Raw genomic sequence first — 22,259 nt, forward strand, 5'->3', positions numbered from 1 at the left:
GCTTTTTAAAATGTTTTTTCTTGGCACCATTACATATTATAAGGAAATTTGAATCGTATAACTGAATATGAACATTATATGAAATGTTTCCTTTAAGATTTGTTATACCTCCCCAGTTTAAACTAAATAGATTTAGTCAAGTTTTGCTGGTAAACCGCTATATTTTGAAATTAAGATTACATTTGGGGGGTTATTTATCAAAGTCCGAATTTATCTCAATATTTTCTGCTACAAACTCTGATCAAATCCACTTGTATTTTTTACGATTATTTATTATTAGATTTTCCAGAAAATTTGCTTTGCGGTAAAAAAAAAAATCAGATTTTCACAATTCTTTCCATCCGGTTTTCACGATTTTTTTGGAATTTTCCCTCGAAAACTCAGAAGACTTCAGGGTATTACACGAAACTCAGCACACATCAAAAAATCTTTGAGACTTCTCCCATTGATTTATATGCAACCTCAACAGGTCTGAAATGCCGGATTTTCATATTCTGACTTTTCCATCGTCAGGGCTTAATAAATTACAAAAATATTCGTGATTTTTTTGTCTGATTTTTATATTAAAAAAATCATGAATGTTTCGTGATTTTTGCATTCCGAGTTTAGTAAATTACCCCCTTGGTGTATCTCTAATTATAATTGTGCTCTTGCTGGTTAATATATCTGTTTGATGACATAATCAGTGATCACAATTTTTAAAACATTAGTATTTTCTGCTTGTTGTCTCCTTCAATTCACCATTAGATTTACATTTTCAAAACAAATTTGAATAAAGGGCATTTGTAAACATTGTACTTTATAATGAAGCATGTTTTTAGTCATCTTTATTTATAAGATTGATCATTCTATTTTTTTAGAATTAAAAAAATGCTGAGGCACACGAGGCATATTCATTTGAATGTAAAAGATATTTCTAAATGTCATGGGTTGTATTTTCATAATTTTCCAATAAAAGGACATAACTTTTATGTTTTAGAAGTTGGAAACAAAGGTAAAATTTAGTGGCCCATTTATTAAGCCTGAAACTTTTCTGGTTGAGTTTTTAAGGGGGAAAAACCTCAAATTTTTAGAGGGAAAAAAACCTTGAATTTGTCGAGATTTAATATGCTCTGAAGCTGCTAAAAATCTGAATCCAAAAATACTCCGGCTAAAACCTGTCATGTAAAAGTCAATGGCAGATGTCCCTTTTAAAATTAGCAGATGTTTTTGCTTTCATGATTTTCTTTTTCACTGAGCATGTGAGTGTCACAGACACTTTCCAAGATGGTGACCCCCTGTGACAAGTTTGAAGTCCTGGATCATTGCTGCTATTGACAAGCTCAAACTTTAGCCTCGTGCAATAAGTTCACTATATAAAATATGGCATTCTTAGCAACTTTCCAATATCCATTGATTAAAAATGATCAGTGCTTTTACAGTTATTTGTAAAACAGTTGCTATTAAAAGCAGAATTTGCTTAACTCCTGGTTGTTACTTTTTATACATTGTTGCAAAAATCTGAGCCATAAGGGCAGAGAATATAAAGGGGCAAACAAAAACTGCTTTCAGTAGCAATATATATACAAACAACTTATGTATATTACAAAGTTGTTTAGAATAGGCAAAAACACAATTTTTGGGTTGACATTACCTTTAATGACCTTATTTTCCGCTTATGGTTTGATGGTTTAGAACAACACCTAAACTCAGTTTTTCAACAGCAGGTTAGAGCACACTGAGCATGTGCAGTGCCACTGACACTCACACAATGGCCTGACAAGATCAGAAAATAGGGAACTCCTGTGGGCAATTTTGAAATCATTGATCATTACTGTTATAAGAGCGAATACAGTAAATTCAGTATATAAAATAAAGCAGTCTAGCTAGTCTTAATTCCTCCTTTAATGGTTTGTCTTTTATCAATATTTCTGATGTCACAGTTACATTTTGGTGTTTTTTTGTTAGATGAAATTGTGTAAAATGCTGCTTTTAACTGTATGGAATGAAGTGATGGATTTATTCAGCTGTGATTGTTATGGGTGCGCATGTCCCGTCATGGTTGTAGTTTAGGAAAATCACCTCACCTTTGGCTCGGGCCACCTATTTCTATGATTAAGCAATCTTACTGCTGTATGTTCAGTTTGGGTTGAATTCCTTTAAGAGCAGTTTGTGAGATTTCATATTTAAAATCAAGCTTTTGTGAGCGAAAACAGGCCACAAATATGGGTGAGTTTGCAGGGACCTAAGTAGTGCCAAAAGATTGAATTTTGTAATCTACTAAATTAGCCAAAAAATGGTATGCCCTACTCTAAATTTTCAATTTATGATGGCATAAGTAACAATAAATGTAATACCAAAGCTCCCTCTAGTAACGGTTAAAAGCTGTAACTACAGCCGTAGGTCTCTTTTAAAGAATAAGTAAACCTTTAAAATATATCTAAAATTGATGTGAGTGCTAATCTAAGCACATTTGCAATGTTCATTCATTCATTCATTATTATTATTATTTTTTTTAATTCTAAGATATTAGGGGATACATGTGCTGTTAATTTTTGTTACAGCAGCGCCTCCTGCTGGTCAGTGTCAGACCATTCAAACCACCAAGTAGTCAAGGAAGAAGTTGTCTGGAGAAAGAAATAGGCTGCTCTGATGTTCTTCTGTTTAGGAAAGATTTGAGAGAGGTTCCTAATTTTTTTCCTAAGCAGAAGAACATCAGAGCAGCCTCTTTCTTTCTCCTGGCAACTTCCTTGACTACTTTGGTGGCCAGAATGGCCAGAAACTGAAAAGCAGGTGGCGCTGTTGTAACAAAATTCATTCATATTAACAGTACATGTATCCCTTAATATTTTGGAATTAAAAAAATAAATAATGAATGTACAATGTAAAAATGCTTAGAATAGTACTCTCATCAATTTTACATTCACTTATTTGAAAAGTTTACTTATCCTTCAAATACATATTTTTTCTATCCTTTCTATTGAACTTAGATTTTGGGGGTTATTTATAGAATGCCAAAAATTCAAAAAAATGTGAGTTACTATAAAATCCAAATTTTTTGTGAAAAAAAAATAGAATTTTTCGGGATTTATTAAACCCCGAAGCAGCAAAAAGTCCAAATCCGGAAATCAGCATCTCAGATGTGCCAAGGTTGTGTACAAGTCAATGGGAGAGGTCCCTATTAGTGATGTGCATGTCGGGCCGATACCCGCTGTCAGGCGGGTTTGGGCCGACCTTGCACCCCCATTTTGTGTGTCCGGGTTGAGCTCTTCTGCTTGCTCTCCCTGCCCTTGACCTTACAATGCCGGCTTCTGACTTCCGGGTTTAACTTTTATAGACGTGTGCCTGCTCACCCCGCCCTTTTATGACATCATTGGTGGGTCGTCGCAGGTCTTTAAAAGGAACCAGGAAGTCGGGCAGGTCCTGGTGGAGGGAGAGCGGATATCGGGCAGGTGCGGATCGGGAAAAACCCGACCTGTACATCACTTGTCTCTATCCTATTTGGAAGTTTCTGTGGTCTGCTCTGGAATTAGCCTGAAAATTTGACTACGATACGGGAAAAATCACGAAAAAAATTGTACAACACTTTTTTTTTGAACGGATTAATTTGTGCTTTTTTTATAATAAAAAAGGTTAAATTGTGGATCCTAGTTTGCTCAGACTTTTTTAATTTAAATACGGATATTGATAAATAAGGCCCCTAATGTTTTTCAGTTGAAACCAATAATGTTTATTTTTCCTTGAAATTAATGTTATGTTTTTGTCTTCCTTTTTATCAGTAGACATTATATTATTTCTGTTTGTTTGTTGGTGTTCCTGTGTTGAGCCATGTAAGTATGTTCAGTGCACATAATAAGCTTTCAAGCCTTAAAGGAGAAGGAAAGCTCCAAGACAGTTTATTGCCAATAAAATAGCCACAATAGTGCAAGCTAGAACGCTATATTTATTCTGCAGAATGCTTTACCATACCTTAGTAAACAGCTCTAGACACTGTCTCTGTTTGTTTAGGATAGAAGCTGCCATATATGCTTGGTGTGACATCACTTCCTGCCTGAGTCTCTCCCTGCTTACTAACAGCTCTGAGCTCAGATTACAGCAGGGATGGGAGGAGGGAGGGAGAGAGGAGCAAACTGAGCATGCTCAAGGCCGTGCCCTGGAGGTTTAAGCTGAAAACAGGAAGTCTGATACAGAAGCCCATGAGTATACAATAGAAGGAAAGAAATGTGATGTTTCTTTTGACAGAGGACTCAGAGCAGCATTACTTTGAGGGTTTACTGGTGTATTTATATAGACCTTTCTGATAAAGCTTACTTAATTTTAGCCTTTCCTTCTCCTTTAAGGTTTGAAGGGGAACTATATTTTAAGAGAAAGAAACTAACAGTACAGCTTCATGGGCTTGAATAAGGATTGGGGCCATCGGCGTAACATGGGCATGGCTGCCCCCCTTCAAAATAGGGGCCTGGTGTGTAAAACTTCTCCCACAAGCAACCCTCTCTCCCCCTGTAACATGCTTACACAAGAGCAAGAGCATGAACGATAATTTAAAGGAGAAGAGCAGCAGGCAGGCCCGGATTTGTGGAAAGGCCACCAAGGTCCAGGCCTAGGGCAGCAGGATTTTAGGGGGCAGCATGCCGCCCAACCACTTTAGTGTGGAAGCTCTAGGACTGTTCATCAGATACAATAGTTTTTAAAATTTCCTGTGTGCCATTCCCCAGTGCTCCTGACCTGATGATGAAAATATGTTCATGAATGAAGGGGAGGGGACAGGGGTGCCCGTTATGTAAATTCAGCCCTGGCGGGAGAAGAGGAATTTTCATGCTATATACTAGAGCAGTGAACCCCAACCAGTAGCTCACGAGCAACATGTGCTCTCCAACCCCTTGGATGTTGCTCCCAGTGGCCTCAAAGCAGGTTATATTTATAAGTTTTGGTTATATTAAAACCAGGTGTCCTGCCAAACTGATCCTCCTGTAGACTGTCAGTCCATATAAAGGCAACCAATAGCCAATCACAGCTCTTATTTGGCACCTCCAGGAACATTATCAAGTGTTGCTCCCAGATTTTTAAATTTCAGTGTGACTCACAGGTAAAAAAAAAGGCTGGGGACCTCTGGACTAGAGGAATCTGATTCTGCGGTCTGGGGTCTACTTTCTCTATAGTTATGCTATAGTTATTGATTGAGGCATGGTAAAAAGCCTCACAAAGAGCTAACAAAAATCAGCCTTCTCTGAGCTATTGTACTTTATGTAGAGAGCAGTAGTGATGAGCGAATCTGTCCCGTTTCGACGAAAAAAACACACAACTGTGAAAAAATGCGGCAAAATTTCACGAAACTTAACTTCAGGCAACTTCAGAAAATGAAGCACTCTCTGAGTGCCGTCCCACAGGCGATTTTCATTCTAGCCCGCGGGAAGGCAGGCAGGGCAGTTTGGGGAGATTAATCGCCCCAAGGAAGAGGAGATTTGTCGCCAGGCAACTAATCTTCCCGAATTGCCGCATGTGTCTCTGCCCTTAAAGTCAATGGGTGTCTTCCTTATGGCGACTTTTTGTCTTAATGCATTAAAGTCAATAGGCGTTTTTTTCTTATGGCGACTTTTATCTCCAAATGCATTAAAGTCAATAGGCGTTTTTTCTTATGGCGACTTTTATCTCCAAATGCATTAAAGTCAATAGGCGTTTTTTCTTATGGCGACTTTTATCTCCAAATGCATTAAAGTCAATGGGCGTTTTTTCTTATGGTGACTTTTTTTCTCCAAATACATTAAAGTCAATAGGCATTTTTTTCTCGGTGAAATTTTCCAAGGCAAATTTTCACCAAAGTTTCCAAAAAAAAAATTCACATATGCCGAAATTCGGAATTTCATCACAAATCCATGGCTGCCAAATAAATTTGCTTATCACTACAGAGAGGAGTGATAGTGTTGAGACGGCAGATTTTTTTTATTTTAGTTTTCCTTGCATACTGTAACAAGTGGTATAAGAATAGTGATTAGTGAAAAAAGTGACAATACCCTTTAAAAAGAACTAAAAGATAAAGAGATATCTCTTTAAATATTTTTCCTGGTTATATCAAGGGGGCTGCTAATTCTGAAATAAATTCACTAGCCTTGTCACTTGCATTAGCGCTTCAGCCATGATTTTCTGTAGCCGACAGAAACGTAAAACCCGGCAGCCCATAAAAAATGAAGTTTAAAGCTGTATTTTGGTGCCATCTAGTGGTCCCTGTACATTTTCTATTTTAATTATTATTTCATTGCACACAAAGTACTGGCTAATCACAATTCAAATACACGTTAATGGAAAAATGTAAGTGAAAAAATGTATTATCCTTGGGGGAAGATAGACTTAAATCTGCTGATGTCGTTATTTGGTATAACATTTTCCTCGGAAACCAGCTTTTAAGCACATTCGTATCTGTCTATAGAGGGGTAATTTCAATTTGCATTCAGTATGATGTAGTGAAATTCGGAGACAATTTGCTGTTGGTTTATCATTTTTTGTGGGATTTTAATGGTTTACCCTTTTTGTTCAGCAGATCTCTAGTTTAAAATTCCTGCGGCTGTCCAGTTGCTAGGATCAAATTTGCCCCAGCAACTAGACTGTGGTTTAAATATGACTAAGAAAGGCCTGAATAGAAAGATGTGAAAAACACCTTTTTCAAATTTTCATTGTTTTGCAAATGTTTCCATGAAGCGAAATGTTACAGATTCACCCGTCACCAGGGGTGTACCTACAGAGGTCCCAGGAGGTATAGAGGCCCCATAAGGCCTTAATACATATACATTTCAATAAGTATTGGTAAAATTGGTCAACCTCTAGACATTTTGGTGGCCAACAGATTTTTGCCCCAAAATTGTCTGAAATTGAGAAAATGTGAGAATGCTTAAGATTGATGGGAGATTGGGGTGCAGAGCCCAAAATCTGGTTACTCCCGACTTCTACACAAGTCAGTCCAATTGCATGCTGGGTATTGTAGTCTTACATTAAACTTGGCAGTCGGCAAATTGTTAAAGGGGAACTATCGCGAAAATGTAAATTTTATATAAGCTTCCTCATACTGAAATAAGAAACTTTCTAAATATTAGTTTATGAAATAATCAAGTTTATCTTCACTATCCCTCACTCGGCATCTGTTTCTCTTCATTCTGTCTTCATGCAGCAGTTGGGTGTCAGATATTCACTGACAGTTAGGTCCAATATATCTTATTTCTTAGCAGATTAATTAGAGCTCACTCAAACAACTGATTCCAGTACAAACAAAATGTAACAAAATAACTGCCTTTTGCACAAATTCTGCATGTAGAGAGACATGATGTCTGGTGATTTAAATAGAGTGAGCTCTAATACATCTTCTAGGCAAAAGGAGCCCCTCTATAAGATATATATATATTTCAGTATTCATTTTCAATAGTTCACCTTTAAACAAAAATTACATTGGGAGGGGCAGGCAGGTTAGAACCTTTCCACAGTGAACGGCCAGTTACTGCAAAAAGTGGCAAAAAACCGCCTCTTGTAACTTTAAGAGCTGAATTTTCGTGTTTTAACCCGGAAATTCGGCTTCTCTAGTGCAGAGAGCGATATTGCGCTCAATGCACTAGCGATGCTGCCTCCCTCTGACGCTGTTTTTTAAGAGCGAATCGGAAGAGGTTTAGCAGCCCCAAAATCGCCCCTGGGGGCAGGCTTGGCACATTAGGGCAAGAAAAAACTTTGGCTGATTTTAAACCAGCCAAAGGCCCACAAAGTAGCCCAAAGCCGTACCTTGGCTAGTTTGTACTTTCAAAACCCGCCTGGCCTTTAAATTAGTAGCCCAATTTGCCTGGAATACCTGTAACAAAGATATTGATGTTCTCAATCTTGCAAAAATCTTATGGGGGTTCAGCTGAATGAAATAATGGATTTGCTACACCCCATATTGTGGCACTGACTGTGTTACATGTACTTATTGGCACAACTGCCCTGCGCTTATTGCCATGGGGGGCTGCCAAGTAAAGAGCAGGGCTAGAAATAGGGGCAGACAGAAGAGGAACCTGCCTAGGGCACAACAATAGGGGGTGCCGGGCAGGTACCTGTTAAAGTGTCTTCTGCCTACCCCTAGTCTGTGTTTGCTGCCCTCTGACCCTCCACCCTCCCTCCCCTCTGTCACACCCCTCCCCTTTGTCATACCCCCTCCCTTCCCTCTGTCACCCCCCTTCTCTCTGTCACACCCCTCCCTTCCCTCCTGCTACGGCACATCCACAGTCGGGTGCGCAGCACGGGAGTGGCAGTTTTGCCTAGGGTTCCAGGGCATGGTAAAAAGTCATGCCATTCATTTTCATACCTCCCAACTGTCCCATTTTTTGCGGGACAGTACCGATTTTGACAGCTCAATCCCCAGCCCCGAATTGTTAATGAAATGTCCCAACTTTCTCTTTGATCTCCTGCACTGAACAACTAAAAAAGATACAAAGTTTCTAAAACTTAAATAGCTTTTAGCAGAGAGCCCGGAATTAATGGCAGGTGCAAATGATACATTTGTACCAATTTAAGATAAGCAAAGAAACAATTGTAACTGTTTAAAATAAGCAGGTGTCTATAGCTCACCTTTTGTTGTAGCGTCGGGTGCAAGCTGCTGGTCCCCCTGCCAGGGACCCATATTTAACTCCAAGAAACACACGCTGCAGCACTCTGAATCCTATGACAGTGGTTTGTGCCACTTTAAGTTTTAAGATCCGCGAGGCAAATCTTTTTGTACCTCATTCTATTTCCAAAATAATGGGAGGTATGCCTTCAATTACAGAACATAACAGAGCTCGGGAGGCTATACTGCAAAGAGGGGCTTTATCCCAAAGAGTCTGAAAACTTCTGACTTACCATCTATTTTAAAGGAGAGCTAACCCCTAAAAATGAATGTGGATAAAAATGGCATATTTTATATACTGAACTTATTGCATGGGCTAAAGTTTGAGCTTGTCAATAGCAGCAATGATCCAGGACTTCAAACGTCACAGGGGGTCACCATCTTGGAAAGTGTCTGTGACACTCACATGCTCAGTGGGCTCTGATTGGCTGTTGAGAAGCTAAGCTTAGGGCTCATCACTAATTATCCAGCAGAAAATGAGCTTCCCTGGCTGTAATATAAACTGATGCTACAGGTTTGCTGATTATTAAAGTCTGATGCTAATTGCACTGGTTTCTGTGCTGCCATGTAGTAATTATGTGTATTAATTACTAATCAGCCTTAGGGCTGGGACACACTGGGCGATTTGGGGAGATTTAGTCGCCTGGCGACTAATCGCCGCGACTTTTCTCCCGAATGCCTCCCCTCGCTCTGCGCCTGGCTAAAATGAAAAATCGCCTGCGCTAATCACACGCGGCGATTCGTTATCCGAAGTCGCCCGAAGTTGCCTCACGAGGAAACTTCGGTCGACTTCGGAAAACGAATCGCCGCGTGTGATTAGCGCAGGCGATTTTTCATTTTAGCCAGGCGCAGAGCGAGGGGAGGCATTTGGGGAAGATTGGTCGTGGAAAGTCGCGGCGATTAGTCGCCAGGCGACTAAATCTCCCCAAATCGCCCAGTGTGTCCCTACCCTTATATTGTGACATTTCTATTCTATGTGTACTGTATATTGTGAGTGGGTCCCTAAGCTCAGTAAGTGACAGCAGCACAGAGCATATGCAGTGAATCAGCAGAAAAGAAGATGGGGAGCTACTGGGGCATCTTTGGAGACACAGATCTTTACTGCTAAAGAGCTGTGTTTGCTTTGGGCTGGTACAGAATATATATATGTATATGTATATATATATGTTTCTTTGTTTCCAGATTCCCTGCAATTCCCAGTTAATCTGTATGTCAGCTCCTATGTACAGCTAAACCACTTGGTTTGGGCTGGTGGGATACAGATCAGCAGGCACTGTATATATGTATAAGGCACCAGCATCTGTCGCTTGTTCTTTCCTGTCAGCCTGAGAAGAGCAGGTTAAAGGGACACCCAGAGCATGCCGCCAATAACCCCACCCACTGCCATCTCTCCTCCTTCCAGAATTGTCTCACCAGTGAAGGAGCAGGGCAGCTGCTTATAGATTGGTGAGCTCTACCCCCCCTGCACCTAGCTCCAGTAGCTTGGGACTGTGCAAGCATTTCTGTGCAAGTAGGAGAAGATTCTCCCCTCACCCACCCACCCACCCACTGGGAGAGGCAGAACATAACCATGCAGCACTGGCTGTTGTGTTCCTGAGCCATCAGCTGTGTGTTATCTCCCTTGCACACTCACACACTCACACACTCACACACTCACATTAGCTGCTCTGACTTGCTAATCTGCCAGAATCACTAATGGCTGAGAGCTGCTCCCATACAGCTGACAGATAGAATAGGAGACAGAGAGAGAGAGACATCAGCCTTCCCAGCGTCAAGAGTCTCCAGTCGTACCAGCATCATGGTCTCATGGCTCATATCCAGGCTAGTTGTGTAAGTGTCTTCTCTTATTTCATTGTGTGTCTGTATCTGCCCACTGCAGGCAAGGTGACATGCCAAATGCTAAATATAGTAGCTGCATTCTGTGTGTGCTGACTTGGGGGGGGGGTATAGTCATCATACAGGTACCGGCATTTGCCTGTTAATAAGCTATACTTCTAGATATGTATCCTATTGTCATATCTGCTTTTATATCCCAATATGTTTGTACTGACCTGCTGCACTCTTTTGTTTTTCATCATTGTGAACATATGGTTTCCCCACCAGGGGGCGCACTGAAATGGCTTTACCCTGTCATTGCTTCTGCTGTCTTGTTACACATCCACATATTGTTCTTCCCAGTCCAACAGCAGATATAATGGAGCTGCTTTTATAAAAGAAAACTGATAGTGGATTCTTATGAGTGACAGCACGGCTGGGTGGATTCTAGAGATGTGATTGATTATTTATTCTAAGCGCAGATGCTCAGAAATACCTTTGGGGCCTACTCAAGACAGGGAGCAACTTGGGTATATTCACAGGAGCCATGGAGAAAGGGTGGCTGTCCTGTATGCCAGGCCCAGGCAGATAGATAGATAGATAGATAGATAGATAGATAGATAGATAGATAGATAGATAGATAGATAGATAGATAGATGATAGATAGATAGATAGATAGATAGATAGATAGATAGATAGATGATAGATAGATAGATAGATAGATAGATAGATAGAAATAAAGATGATAGATAGATAATAGGTAGATAGATAGATAGATAGATAGATAGATAGATAGATAGATAGATAGATAGATAGATAGATGATTGATAGAGATGTTAGATAGATAGATAATAGATAGATAGATAGATAATAGATAGATAGATAGATAGACAGATAGATAATAGATAGATAGATAGATAATAGATAGATAGATAGATAGATAGATAGATAGATAGATAGATAGATAGATAGATAGATAGACATAGATAGATGATAGACATAGATAGATAGATAGATAGATGATAGATTGATAGAGAGATGATGGATAGATGATAGAAAGAAAGACAGATAGACAGATAGATAGACAGATAGATAGATAGATAGATAGATAGATAGATAGATAGATAGATAGATAGATAGATAGATAGATAGATAGATTGTGCAAAGTAACAACCAATGGAAATAATGGGCTGGCTCTGTCCTATTCTAAGGTCCAGGATCCCTTTGTCTGAAATGAGGTGATATATTATATTATATGATGCTGGTGTGTATATATCTGGCTACTGTGCTGTGCATCTCAGATTCAGTACATATATACAAGCACTATACATGTTTATTGTAGTAATGCAGCCTATATATGATGTGGTACTGACCCAGTCTGTCTGCATAAACAATTTTGAGACGCTAACACATTTTTTTCAAAATGTGTAGAAGAATATTTTCTTAAAGGGGCAGTTTATTTCCTGTTTCAATAATTACAGGTTTGCCTAGTGTTCTGTTAATGAATACCCATGGTTCATGTTACTTATTCCTTAGGGCATTAAACAGGGCAAGCAGTGACAATGAAAGTACTTTACTTTTCCAATTTCATTGTTCTTTAGAGCATTAGAGGGAAGGACAAGATACAGTTAATCAATTTACCCTTCCCAGAGTAACAGTGTATCCTGTGCTTGAATGGCTGCCCCCATGGCTACACAGCAGCTTGTTTATATAAACTATAGTAGTACTTATCTGTTATCTACTGTGTATCCTGTGCTTGAGTGGCTGCCCCCATGGCTACACAGCAGCTTGTTTATATAAACTATAGTAGTACTTATCTGTTATCTACTGTGTATCCTGTGCTTGAATGGCTGCCCCCATGGCTACACAGCAGCTTGTTTATATAAACTACAGTAGTACTTATCTGTTATCTACTGTGTATCCTGTGCTTGAATGGCTGCCCCATGGCTACACAGCAGCTTGTTTATATAAACTATAGTAGTACTTATCTGTTATGTACTGTGTACCCTGTGCTTGAATGGCTGCCCCATGGCTACACAGCAGCTTGTTTATATAAACTATAGTAGTACTTATCTGTTATCTACTGTGTATCCTGTGCTTGAATGGCTGCCCCCATGGCTACACAGCAGCTTGTTTATATAAACTATAGTAGTACTTATCTGTTATCTACTGTGTACCCTGTGCTTGAATGGCTGCCCCCATGGCTACACAGCCTTTCTCTCTCACTGCCTAAATATTGGGAAGGAGTTTGTTACAGTGAGAGCTGTGAAGATGTGGAATTGTCTCCCTGAATCAGTGGTACAGGCTGATACATTAGATAGGTATAAGAAGGGGTTGGATGGTGTTTAGCAAGTGAGGGAATACAGGGATATGGGAAATAGCTCATAGTACAAGTTGATCCAGGGACTGGTCCCATTGCCATTTTGGAGTCAGGAAGGAATTTTTTCCTCCTCTGAGGCAAATTGGAGAGGCTTCAAATGGGGTTTTTTTTTTGCCTTCCTCTGGATCAACTGGCAGTTAGGCAGATATAAAAAATAAAAAAAAGGTTGAACTTGATGGACATGTGTCTTTTTTCAACTTTACTTACTATGTTACTATGTTACTGTAGCTACTGAACACATTGCTACTAAATGAATGGCTATTACGGTCATAAAATTCCTTGCTGGGCCTTCAAGGGAAACAATATCCTAAGGGGCAGATTTTTAAATGATCTCATTCAAAATTCAAATTTTCAATTTATTTTTATGGTCAACACTGTAAAATTCAACTAGTTTTTTTTTTTTTACTATTTGCCACCTAAAACCCGTCAAATTCGTGTATATGTCAATGGAAGAGGTCCAGTGACCAATTTGGAGATGTTTGTAGCCTTCTTGACATTCGAGGTCTTGTAAGAGCTAAATGTATGTGAATATTTGCAATTATTAAGAGTGAGAGCTGCCGTATTGCCTAGTTCAGCTTTGTTTTGGGGGGGCGGGGCAATGCTCAGAATAGAAACGCAGAGAACAATGGCTTCTAATCATTGTAGAAAAGGTTAATATTTAGTATCAAAGCTTGATGTGTGTGTATATATATATATATTTCTTTCTCTGTGTAACTGTTTCACGGGACATTTATACAAATAACTTGAACTTTCTCTTTCTCTGTGTGGTTACAATTTCCAGCTGTTTCAGCAGCAAACAGAATTAGTGAGGGCTGTACTAAAGCCAAGGCTCTGTGTATCAGCAATGCCCATAATAACTCCTCTTGTTTGCAGCCTGCTCAGAAAAGCAAAACTGTTTAAAGGAGAACTAAACCCTTAAAATTAATATGGGTAAGAATGGCATATTTTATATAGTGAACTTATTGCACGAGGCTAAAGTTTGAGCTTGTCAATAGCAGCAATGATCCAGGACTTCAAACTTGTCACAGGGGGTCACCATCTTGGAAAGTGTCTGTGACACTCACATGCTCAGTGGGCTCTGATTGGCTGTTGAGAAGCTAAGCTTAGGGCTCGTCACTAATTATCCAGCAGAAAATGAGTTTCCCTGGCTGTAATATAAGCTGATGCTACAGGTTTGCTGATTATTCAATTCTGATGCTAATTGCACTGGTTTCTGTGCTGCCATGTAGTAATGGCCTGGGTGTGGGATTGCCTTGTGCGGGATGTTGGACACCTCTCTAAAACACAGTGCCCTGTCCCTTTTCATAAAAGTAGACCTCTGGGAATTTTCTGTATGGGCTGTTATTTATTGTATTCATCCATCTCCAGCCTAATCTGCTTTACTGTACAGCTTTGAGACATACTCTGCCATAAGCAGTGGCGTAACTACAGGGGGAGCTGGGGGTGTGATTGGGCCAGGGCCCGTCCCCCTCTAGTTACGTCACTGGCCATAAGTATTGGCTGCAGTGATATGCTGCAGCTGCATTTCCAAAGGTCCATGGAGCAGATATTCATCTATATAAACCTCTGCACAGTTCAATTAATTCATAAATGAATCTATTGTAGGCCAATCCAACATCAGGACTACAGGGGTTGCTAGAACTGCATCTTGTATGAACCTTAAAGAATCAGTAACATCAAAAAATGAAAGTGTTTTAAATACACATATAGTGTTACCCTGCACTGGTAAACTGGCATGTTTGCTCCAGAAACACTACTATAGTTTATATAATTAAAGGAGAAGGAAATTCCCTGGGCGCAAAAACCCTCCCCCCTGCCCTGTGTTGCCCCCCCTCCCTCCTCCCCCCTGGCCTACCTGTCCTGCCGGGCAAATGCCCCTACACAGCAGCTGGCTACACAGCAGCGCCGAATGTCACAAAGTTTTCGCGACTTTCGGCGCATGCGCAGATCAGTTCCGGTAAATGCTCCTACTGCGCATGCGCCAGAAGATGCCGATCAAAGCAGGAAGAAGACCGCTTGGGAGAAGATGGCGCCTGTGAGCTCCATGGACAGGAGGTGAGTAATAAGTTAGGGGCATTTGCCCAACGGGACAGGTAGGCCGGGGGGGAGGGATTTTTGCGCCCAGGGGGTTTCCTTCTCCTTTAAGATGCTGTGTAGCCATGGGGGCAGCCATTCACAGTAGATAACAGATAAGTAACAGATAAGTACTACTATAGTTTATATAAACAAGCTTCTGTGTAGCCATGGGGGCTAGGGATGTAGCGAACGTCGGAAAAAAAGTTCGCGAACATATTCGCGAACTTGCGCAAAAACGCGAGCGGTTCGCGAACGGTTCGCGAACCCCATAGACTTCAATGGGAAGGCGAACTTTAACATCTAGAAAAGACATTTCTGGCCAGAAAAATGATTTTAAAGTTGTTTAAAGGGTGCAACGACCTGGACAGTGGCATGCCAGAGGGGGATCAAGGGCAAAAATGTATCTGAAAAATCTGCCTGTGTGTGCTTGGAAGAGATAGTGTAGGGGGAGAGCTGTTAGTGATTTCAGGGACAGATGATAGTAAGTTTGCTGGCTAGTAATCTGCTTGATACTGCTCTGTATTGGAGGGACAGAAGTCTGCAGGGATTTGAGGGACATTTTAGCTTAGGTAGCTTTGCTGGCTAGTAATCTACTGTTCTCTTTAAACAACTGCCATACGTTGACCTTGTAGGCATTGTTTGCCCAGTTTTTTTGGACGCAGCCACTGAAGCACAGTTGCCATAAAAAATATGCCATATAAATGCTGAAAATAGTCATTTTTCGCCATACGTTGACCTTGTAGACATTGTTTGCCCAGTTTTTTTGGTTGCAGCCACTGAAGCACAGTTGGCAGAAAAAATATGCCATATAAATGCTGAAAATAGTCATTTTTTGCCATACGTTGACCTTGTAGGCATTGTTTGCCCAGTTTTTTTGGTCGCAGCCACTGAAGCACAGTTGCCAGAAAAAATATGCCATATAAATGCTGAAAATAGTCATTTTTTGCCATATACGTTGAGTCAACGTATGGCAAAAAATGACTATTTTCAGCATTTATATGGCATATTTTTTCTGGCCTCTGTGCTTCAGTGGCTGCGGCCAAAAAAACTGGGCAAACAATGCCTACAAGGTCAACGTCGTTGACCTTGTAGGCATTGTTTGCCCAGTTTTTTTGGCCGCAGCCACTGAAGCACAGAGGCCAGAAAAAATATGCCATATAAATTCTGAAAATAGTAATTTTTTTGGTCGCAGCCACTGAAGCACAGTTGCCAGAAAAATTATGCCATATAAATGCTGAAAATATGCATTTTTTTGGTTGCAGCCACTGAAGCACGGAGGCCAGAAAAATTATGCCATATAAATGCTGAAAATATAATTTTTTTTGGTTGCAGCCACTGAAGCACAGAGGCCAGAAAAATTATGCCATATAAATGCAGAAAATATGCATTTTTTTGGTCGCAGCCACTGAAGCACAGTTGCCAGAAAAATTATACCATATAAATGCTGAAAATATAAATTTTTTTGGTTGCAGCCACTGAAGCACAGAGGCCAGAAAAATTATGCCATATAAATGCTGAAAATATGCATTTTTTTGGTCGCAGCCACTGAAGCACAGTTGCCAGAAAAATTATGCCATATAAATGCTGAAAATATAAATTTTTTTGGTTGCAGCCACTGAAGCACAGAGGCCAGAAAAATTATGCCATATAAATGCTGAAAATATGCATTTTTTTGGTTGCAGCCACTGAAGCACAGAGGCCAGAAAAATTATGCCATATAAATGCAGAAAATATGCATTTTTTTGGACGCAGCCACTGAAGCACAGTTGCCAGAAAAAATATGCCATATAAATGCTGAAAATAGTCATTTTTTGCCATACGTTGACCTTGTAGACATTGTTTGCCCAGTTTTTTTGGTTGCAGCCACTGAAGCACAGAGGCCAGAAAAAATTAAACCAGTAGGGTTTGCACCCTAGTTTGTAACGGTGGCGGAGGGAGGAGGAGGACGCTAAAGGACAGCTGTGTGTGGAGTCATGAGGCTTGAAGAGAAGGACAGCTGCATAGAAGTCAGAACAAGTCTTCCGGCGTGCAGTAACCCTCCGAGATCCACCCCTCATTCATTTTAATAAAGGTCAGGTAATCGACACTTTTGTGACCTAGGCGAGTTCTCTTCTCAGTTACAATCCCTCCTGCTGCACTGAAGGTCCTTTCTGAGAGCACACTTGAGGCTGGGCAAGACAAGAGGTTCATGGCAAATTGTGACAGCTCTGGCCACAGATCAAGCCTGCGCACCCAGTAGTCCAGGGGTTCATCGCTCCTCAGAGTGTCGATATCTGCAGTTAATGCCAGGTAGTCCGCTACCTGCCGGTCGAGGCGTTCTTTGAGGGTGGATCCAGAAGGGTTGTGGCGCTGCCTTGGACAGAAAAACATTTGCATGTCTGACGTTACAGACTGGCCAAAGGGCTTTGTCCTTGCAGGTGTGCTCGTGGCAGGATTACTGGCACCTCTGCCCCTGGAATGTTGATGAGTTCCTGAAGTGACATCACCCTTAAAAGCATTGTACAACATGTTTTGCAGGCTGGTTTGTAAATGCCGCATCTTTTCGGACTTGTGGTATGTTGGTAACATTTCTGACACTTTATGCTTGTACCGAGGGTCTAGTAGCGTTGCGACCCAGTACAGGTCCTTCTCCTTAAGCCTCTTGATACGGGGGTCCTTCAACAGGCATGACAGCATGAAAGACCCCATTCTCACAAGGTTGGATGCAGAGCTATCCATCTCCGCTTCCTCATTATCAAGGACTGCATCATCCACGGTCTCCTCCCCCCAGCCACGTACAAGACCAGGGGTCCCCAAAAGGTCACCACTAGCCCCCTGGGAAGCCTGCTCCTGTTGGTCCTCCTCCTCCTCCTCCACAAAGCCACCTTCCTCCTCTGACTCCACTTCTGGCACCTCTCCCTGCGTTGCAGCAGGTGCCTGGGTTCGTTCTGGTGATTCCGACCAGAAATCGTGCGCTTCCAGCTCCTCGTCACGCTGGTCTACAGCCTCATCTGTCACTTGTCGCACGGCACGCTCCAGGAAGAAAGCGAAGGGTATTAGGTCGCTGATGGTGCCTTCGGTGCGACTGACCATATTTGTCACCTCTTCAAAAGGTCGCATGAGCCTGCAGGCATCGCGCATAAGCACCCAGTAACGGGGGAAAAAAATCCCCAGCTGTGCAGATCCAGTCCTACCACCCAGTTCAAAAAGGTACTCGTTGACGGCCCTTTGTTGTTGCAGCAGACGTTCCAACATAAGGAGCGTTGAATTCCAGCGAGTCTGGCTGTCAGAAATCAAACGCCTGACTGGCATGTTGTAGCGCTGCTGAATGTCAGCAAGGCGTGCCATGGCTGTGTAGGAACGTCTGAAATGGGCCGACACCTTTCTGGACTGGGTGAGAACGTCCTGGAATCCTGGGTACTTGGAGACAAAACGTTGGACTATTAAATTTAACACATGTGCCATGCAGGGCACATGTGTTAAATTGCCTAGTCTCAACGCTGCCAACAGATTGCTTCCATTGTCACACACCACTTTTCCGATCTGCAGTTGGTGTGGGGTCAGCCACCGATCGGCCTGTGACTGCAGAGATGACAGGAGTACAGATCCGGTATGGTTTTTGCTTTCCAGGCACGTCATCCCCAAGACAGCGTGACAACGGCGTACCTGGCACGTCGAATAGCCTAGGGGGAGCTGGGGGTGCACAGGTGTGGAGGAGGAGAAGGAGGACCCAGCAGCAGAGTAAGAAGAAGACGAGGTAGAGAGCGATGGAGGAGTAGAGGTGGTGGCAGAACCGCGTGCAATCCGTGGCGGTGACACCAACTCCACTGTTGTTGTTGAGCTACCCATTCCCTGCTTCCCAGCCATTACCAAGTTCACCCAGTGGGCAGTGTAGGTGACATACCTGCCCTGACCATGCTTGGAGGACCATGCGTCAGTAGTCATATGGACCTTTGGCCCAACACTAAGTGACAGAGATGCGGTAACTTGGCTCTGCACATGTTGGTACAGGTGTGGTATTCCCTTTTTAGAAAAAAAATTGCGGCTGGGTACCTTCCACTGCGGTGTCCCAATTGCTACAAATTTGCGGAAGGCCTCAGAGTCCACCAGCTGGTATGGTAAAAGCTGGCGGGCTAAGAGTGCAGACAAGCCAGCTGTCAGACGCCGGGCAAGGGGGTGACAGTCAGACATTGGCTTCTTACGCTCAAACATGGCCTTCACAGAAACTTGGCTGGTGGCAGATGACTGGGAATGGGAACAGGTGGTCAAGGTGGAAGGCGGAGTGGAGGGTGGTTCAGACGGGTCAAGGAGAGCAGAGGTAGAGCAGTAAGATGCTGGACCAGAAGGAGTGTGGCTTTTAGTTTGCCTGTTGCCTTTGAGGTGTTGCTCCCAAAGTGCTTTGTGCTTGCCGCTCATGTGCCTTCGCATAGAAGTTGTACCTATGTGGCTGTTGGGCTTACCAAGGCTCAGTTTGTGACTGCACTCATTGCAAATTACAATGCTTTTGTCAGAGGCACACACATTAAAAAAATCCCACACTGCTGACTTTTTGGAAGTGTGCGATCTGGCGGTAACAGTAGAAGTTGGCGGCATTGGCGGCAATGGCGGGTGCGTTGGCCGGCTGAACACAGGTGCCGATACATGTTGTTGCCCTACTGATCCCTGCGGGCTGTCCTCCCTGCTTCTTCTAAGTCTTATTCTCCTACTGCCTCTCTGACTCTCCGTCTCTCCATCTGAACTACCCTCCTCTTGCTCTCTTCTACTAGGCACCCACAAAACATCAATCTCCTCATCATCATTCTCCTCAGATGCATCAATTTCTTCTGACACATCACAGAAGGAAGCAGCAGCGGGGACCTCCTCCTCATCACTCATTATGTCCATCTCTATCGTGTTCTCTGCCAGAATTAAATCTGGTGTAAGGTCCTCATCTCCTTCATCTTCTTCTGGCAATAATGGTTGCGCATTACTCAGTTCAAGAAACTCATGGGAAAATAACTCCTCTGACCCCAGTGAAGAAGGGCTAAGAGTGCAGACAAGCCAGCTGTCAGACGCCGGGCAAGGGGGTGACAGTCAGACATTGGCTTCTTACGCTCAAACATGGCCTTCACAGAAACTTGGCTGGTGGCAGATGACTGGGAATGGGAACAGGTGGTCAAGGTGGAAGGCGGAGTGGAGGGTGGTTCAGACGGGTCAAGGAGAGCAGAGGTAGAGCAGTAAGATGCTGGACCAGAAGGAGTGTGGCTTTTAGTTTGCCTGTTGCCTTTGAGGTGTTGCTCCCAAAGTGCTTTGTGCTTGCCGCTCATGTGCCTTCGCATAGAAGTTGTACCTATGTGGCTGTTGGGCTTACCAAGGCTCAGTTTGTGACTGCACTCATTGCAAATTACAATGCTTTTGTCAGAGGCACACACATTAAAAAAATCCCACACTGCTGACTTTTTGGAAGTGTGCGATCTGGCGGTAACAGTAGAAGTTGGCGGCATTGGCGGCAATGGCGGGTGCGTTGGCCGGCTGAACACAGGTGCCGATACATGTTGTTGCCCTACTGATCCCTGCGGGCTGTCCTCCCTGCTTCTTCTAAGTCTTATTCTCCTACTGCCTCTCTGACTCTCCGTCTCTCCATCTGAACTACCCTCCTCTTGCTCTCTTCTACTAGGCACCCACAAAACATCAATCTCCTCATCATCATTCTCCTCAGATGCATCAATTTCTTCTGACACATCACAGAAGGAAGCAGCAGCGGGGACCTCCTCCTCATCACTCATTATGTCCATCTCTATCGTGTTCTCTGCCAGAATTAAATCTGGTGTAAGGTCCTCATCTCCTTCATCTTCTTCTGGCAATAATGGTTGCGCATTACTCAGTTCAAGAAACTCATGGGAAAATAACTCCTCTGACCCCAGTGAAGAAGGGGCACCGGTGGTGGAGGAAGTGTTACGTGGGGTGGCCATAGCAGTGGAGGATGAGGAGGATGTTGTGGTAAAGTTAGAAACGGTAGAGGATGGGGTGTGCTGTGTAAGCCAGTCAACTACCTCTTCAGCATTTTGGGAGTTCAGGGTCATTGGCTTTTTAAAACTGGGCAATTTGCTAGGGCCACAGGATTGCATAGCAGCACGGCCCCTAGCACGGCCTCTGCGTGGCGGCCTGCCTTTGCCTGGCATTATTTTTAAAAAAACAACAACAACAACAAAAACTCAGTTGGTTTTTCTGGAAACGATAATACACACAGCTAGATGGCGGGTTGAAGAAAACAGTGTGCAAATAATGCCTACAAGGTCAACGTATACACTACTACAGCGGTGGATACGGATTACGTAAAATATATGAATGCTGCTTGAAAAAAAGTAACTCAAGTGGTTTTTCTAGAGACGATAATATTATCAATATTTAGACAAAATGTGAACAAGCTCACACAGCTAGATGGCGGGTTGAAGAAAACAGTGTGCAAATAATGCCTACAAGGTCAACGTATACACTACTACAGCGGTGGATACGGATTACGTAAAATATATTATGGCTGCTTGAAAAAAGTCACTCCGGTGTTTTTTCTGGAGACGGTAATATTATGGATATTTAGACAGAATGTGAACAAGGTCACACAGCTAGATGGCGGGTTGAAGAAAACAGTGTGCAAATAATGCCTACAAGGTCAACGTATACACTACTACAGCGGTGGATACGGATTACGTAAAATATATTATGGCTGCTTGAAAAAAGTCACTCCGGTGTTTTTTCTGGAGACGGTAATATTATGGATATTTAGACAGAATGTGAACAAGGTCACACAGCTAGATGGCGGGTTGAAGAAAACAGTGTGCAAATAATGCCTACAAGGTCAAAGTATACACTACTACAGCGGTGGATACGGATTACGTAAAATATATTATGGCTGCTTGAAAAAAGTCACTCCGGTGTTTTTTCTGGAGACGGTAATATTATGGATATTTAGACAGAATGTGAACAAGGTCACACAGCTAGATGGCGGGTTGAAGAAAACAGTGTGCAAATAATGCCTACAAGGTCAACGTATACACTACTACAGCGGTGGATACGGATTACGTAAAATATATTATGGCTGCTTGAAAAAAGTCACTCCGGTGTTTTTTCTGGAGACGGTAATATTATGGATATTTAGACAGAATGTGAACAAGGTCACACAGCTAGATGGCGGGTTGAAGAAAACAGTGTGCAAATAATGCCTACAAGGTCAACGTATACACTACTACAGCGGTGGATACGGATTACGTAAAATATATTATGGCTGCTTGAAAAAAGTCACTCCGGTGTTTTTTCTGGAGACGGTAATATTATGGATATTTAGACAGAATGTGAACAAGGTCACACAGCTAGATGGCGGGTTGAAGAAAACAGTGTGCAAATAATGCCTACAAGGTCAACGTATACACTACTACA

The 22,259-nt window shown here is 42.3% G+C and overlaps 1 protein-coding gene across 2 annotated transcripts in view; it reads left to right on the top strand.

Annotated features, from left to right (window-relative positions):
* The first annotated feature begins 10,017 nt into the window (after positions 1-10,017).
* reep1.S (receptor accessory protein 1 S homeolog) overlaps positions 10,018-22,259 on the top strand; it is a 57,872-nt gene continuing 45,630 nt past the window's right edge. Inside the window, exon 1 of one of the 2 annotated variants that reach the window (XM_018242997.2) lies at positions 10,018-10,426. In XM_018242997.2, coding sequence (XP_018098486.1) covers positions 10,395-10,426 — 32 coding nt within the window. In that variant the 5' untranslated portion in view covers positions 10,018-10,394. The remainder of the gene's footprint in view (positions 10,427-22,259) is intronic. The other variant, XM_041579369.1, reaches the window with a different exon arrangement.

This window comes from Xenopus laevis, chromosome 1S (assembly GCF_017654675.1).
Source record: "Xenopus laevis strain J_2021 chromosome 1S, Xenopus_laevis_v10.1, whole genome shotgun sequence".
Taxonomy (NCBI): Eukaryota; Metazoa; Chordata; class Amphibia; order Anura; family Pipidae; genus Xenopus; species Xenopus laevis.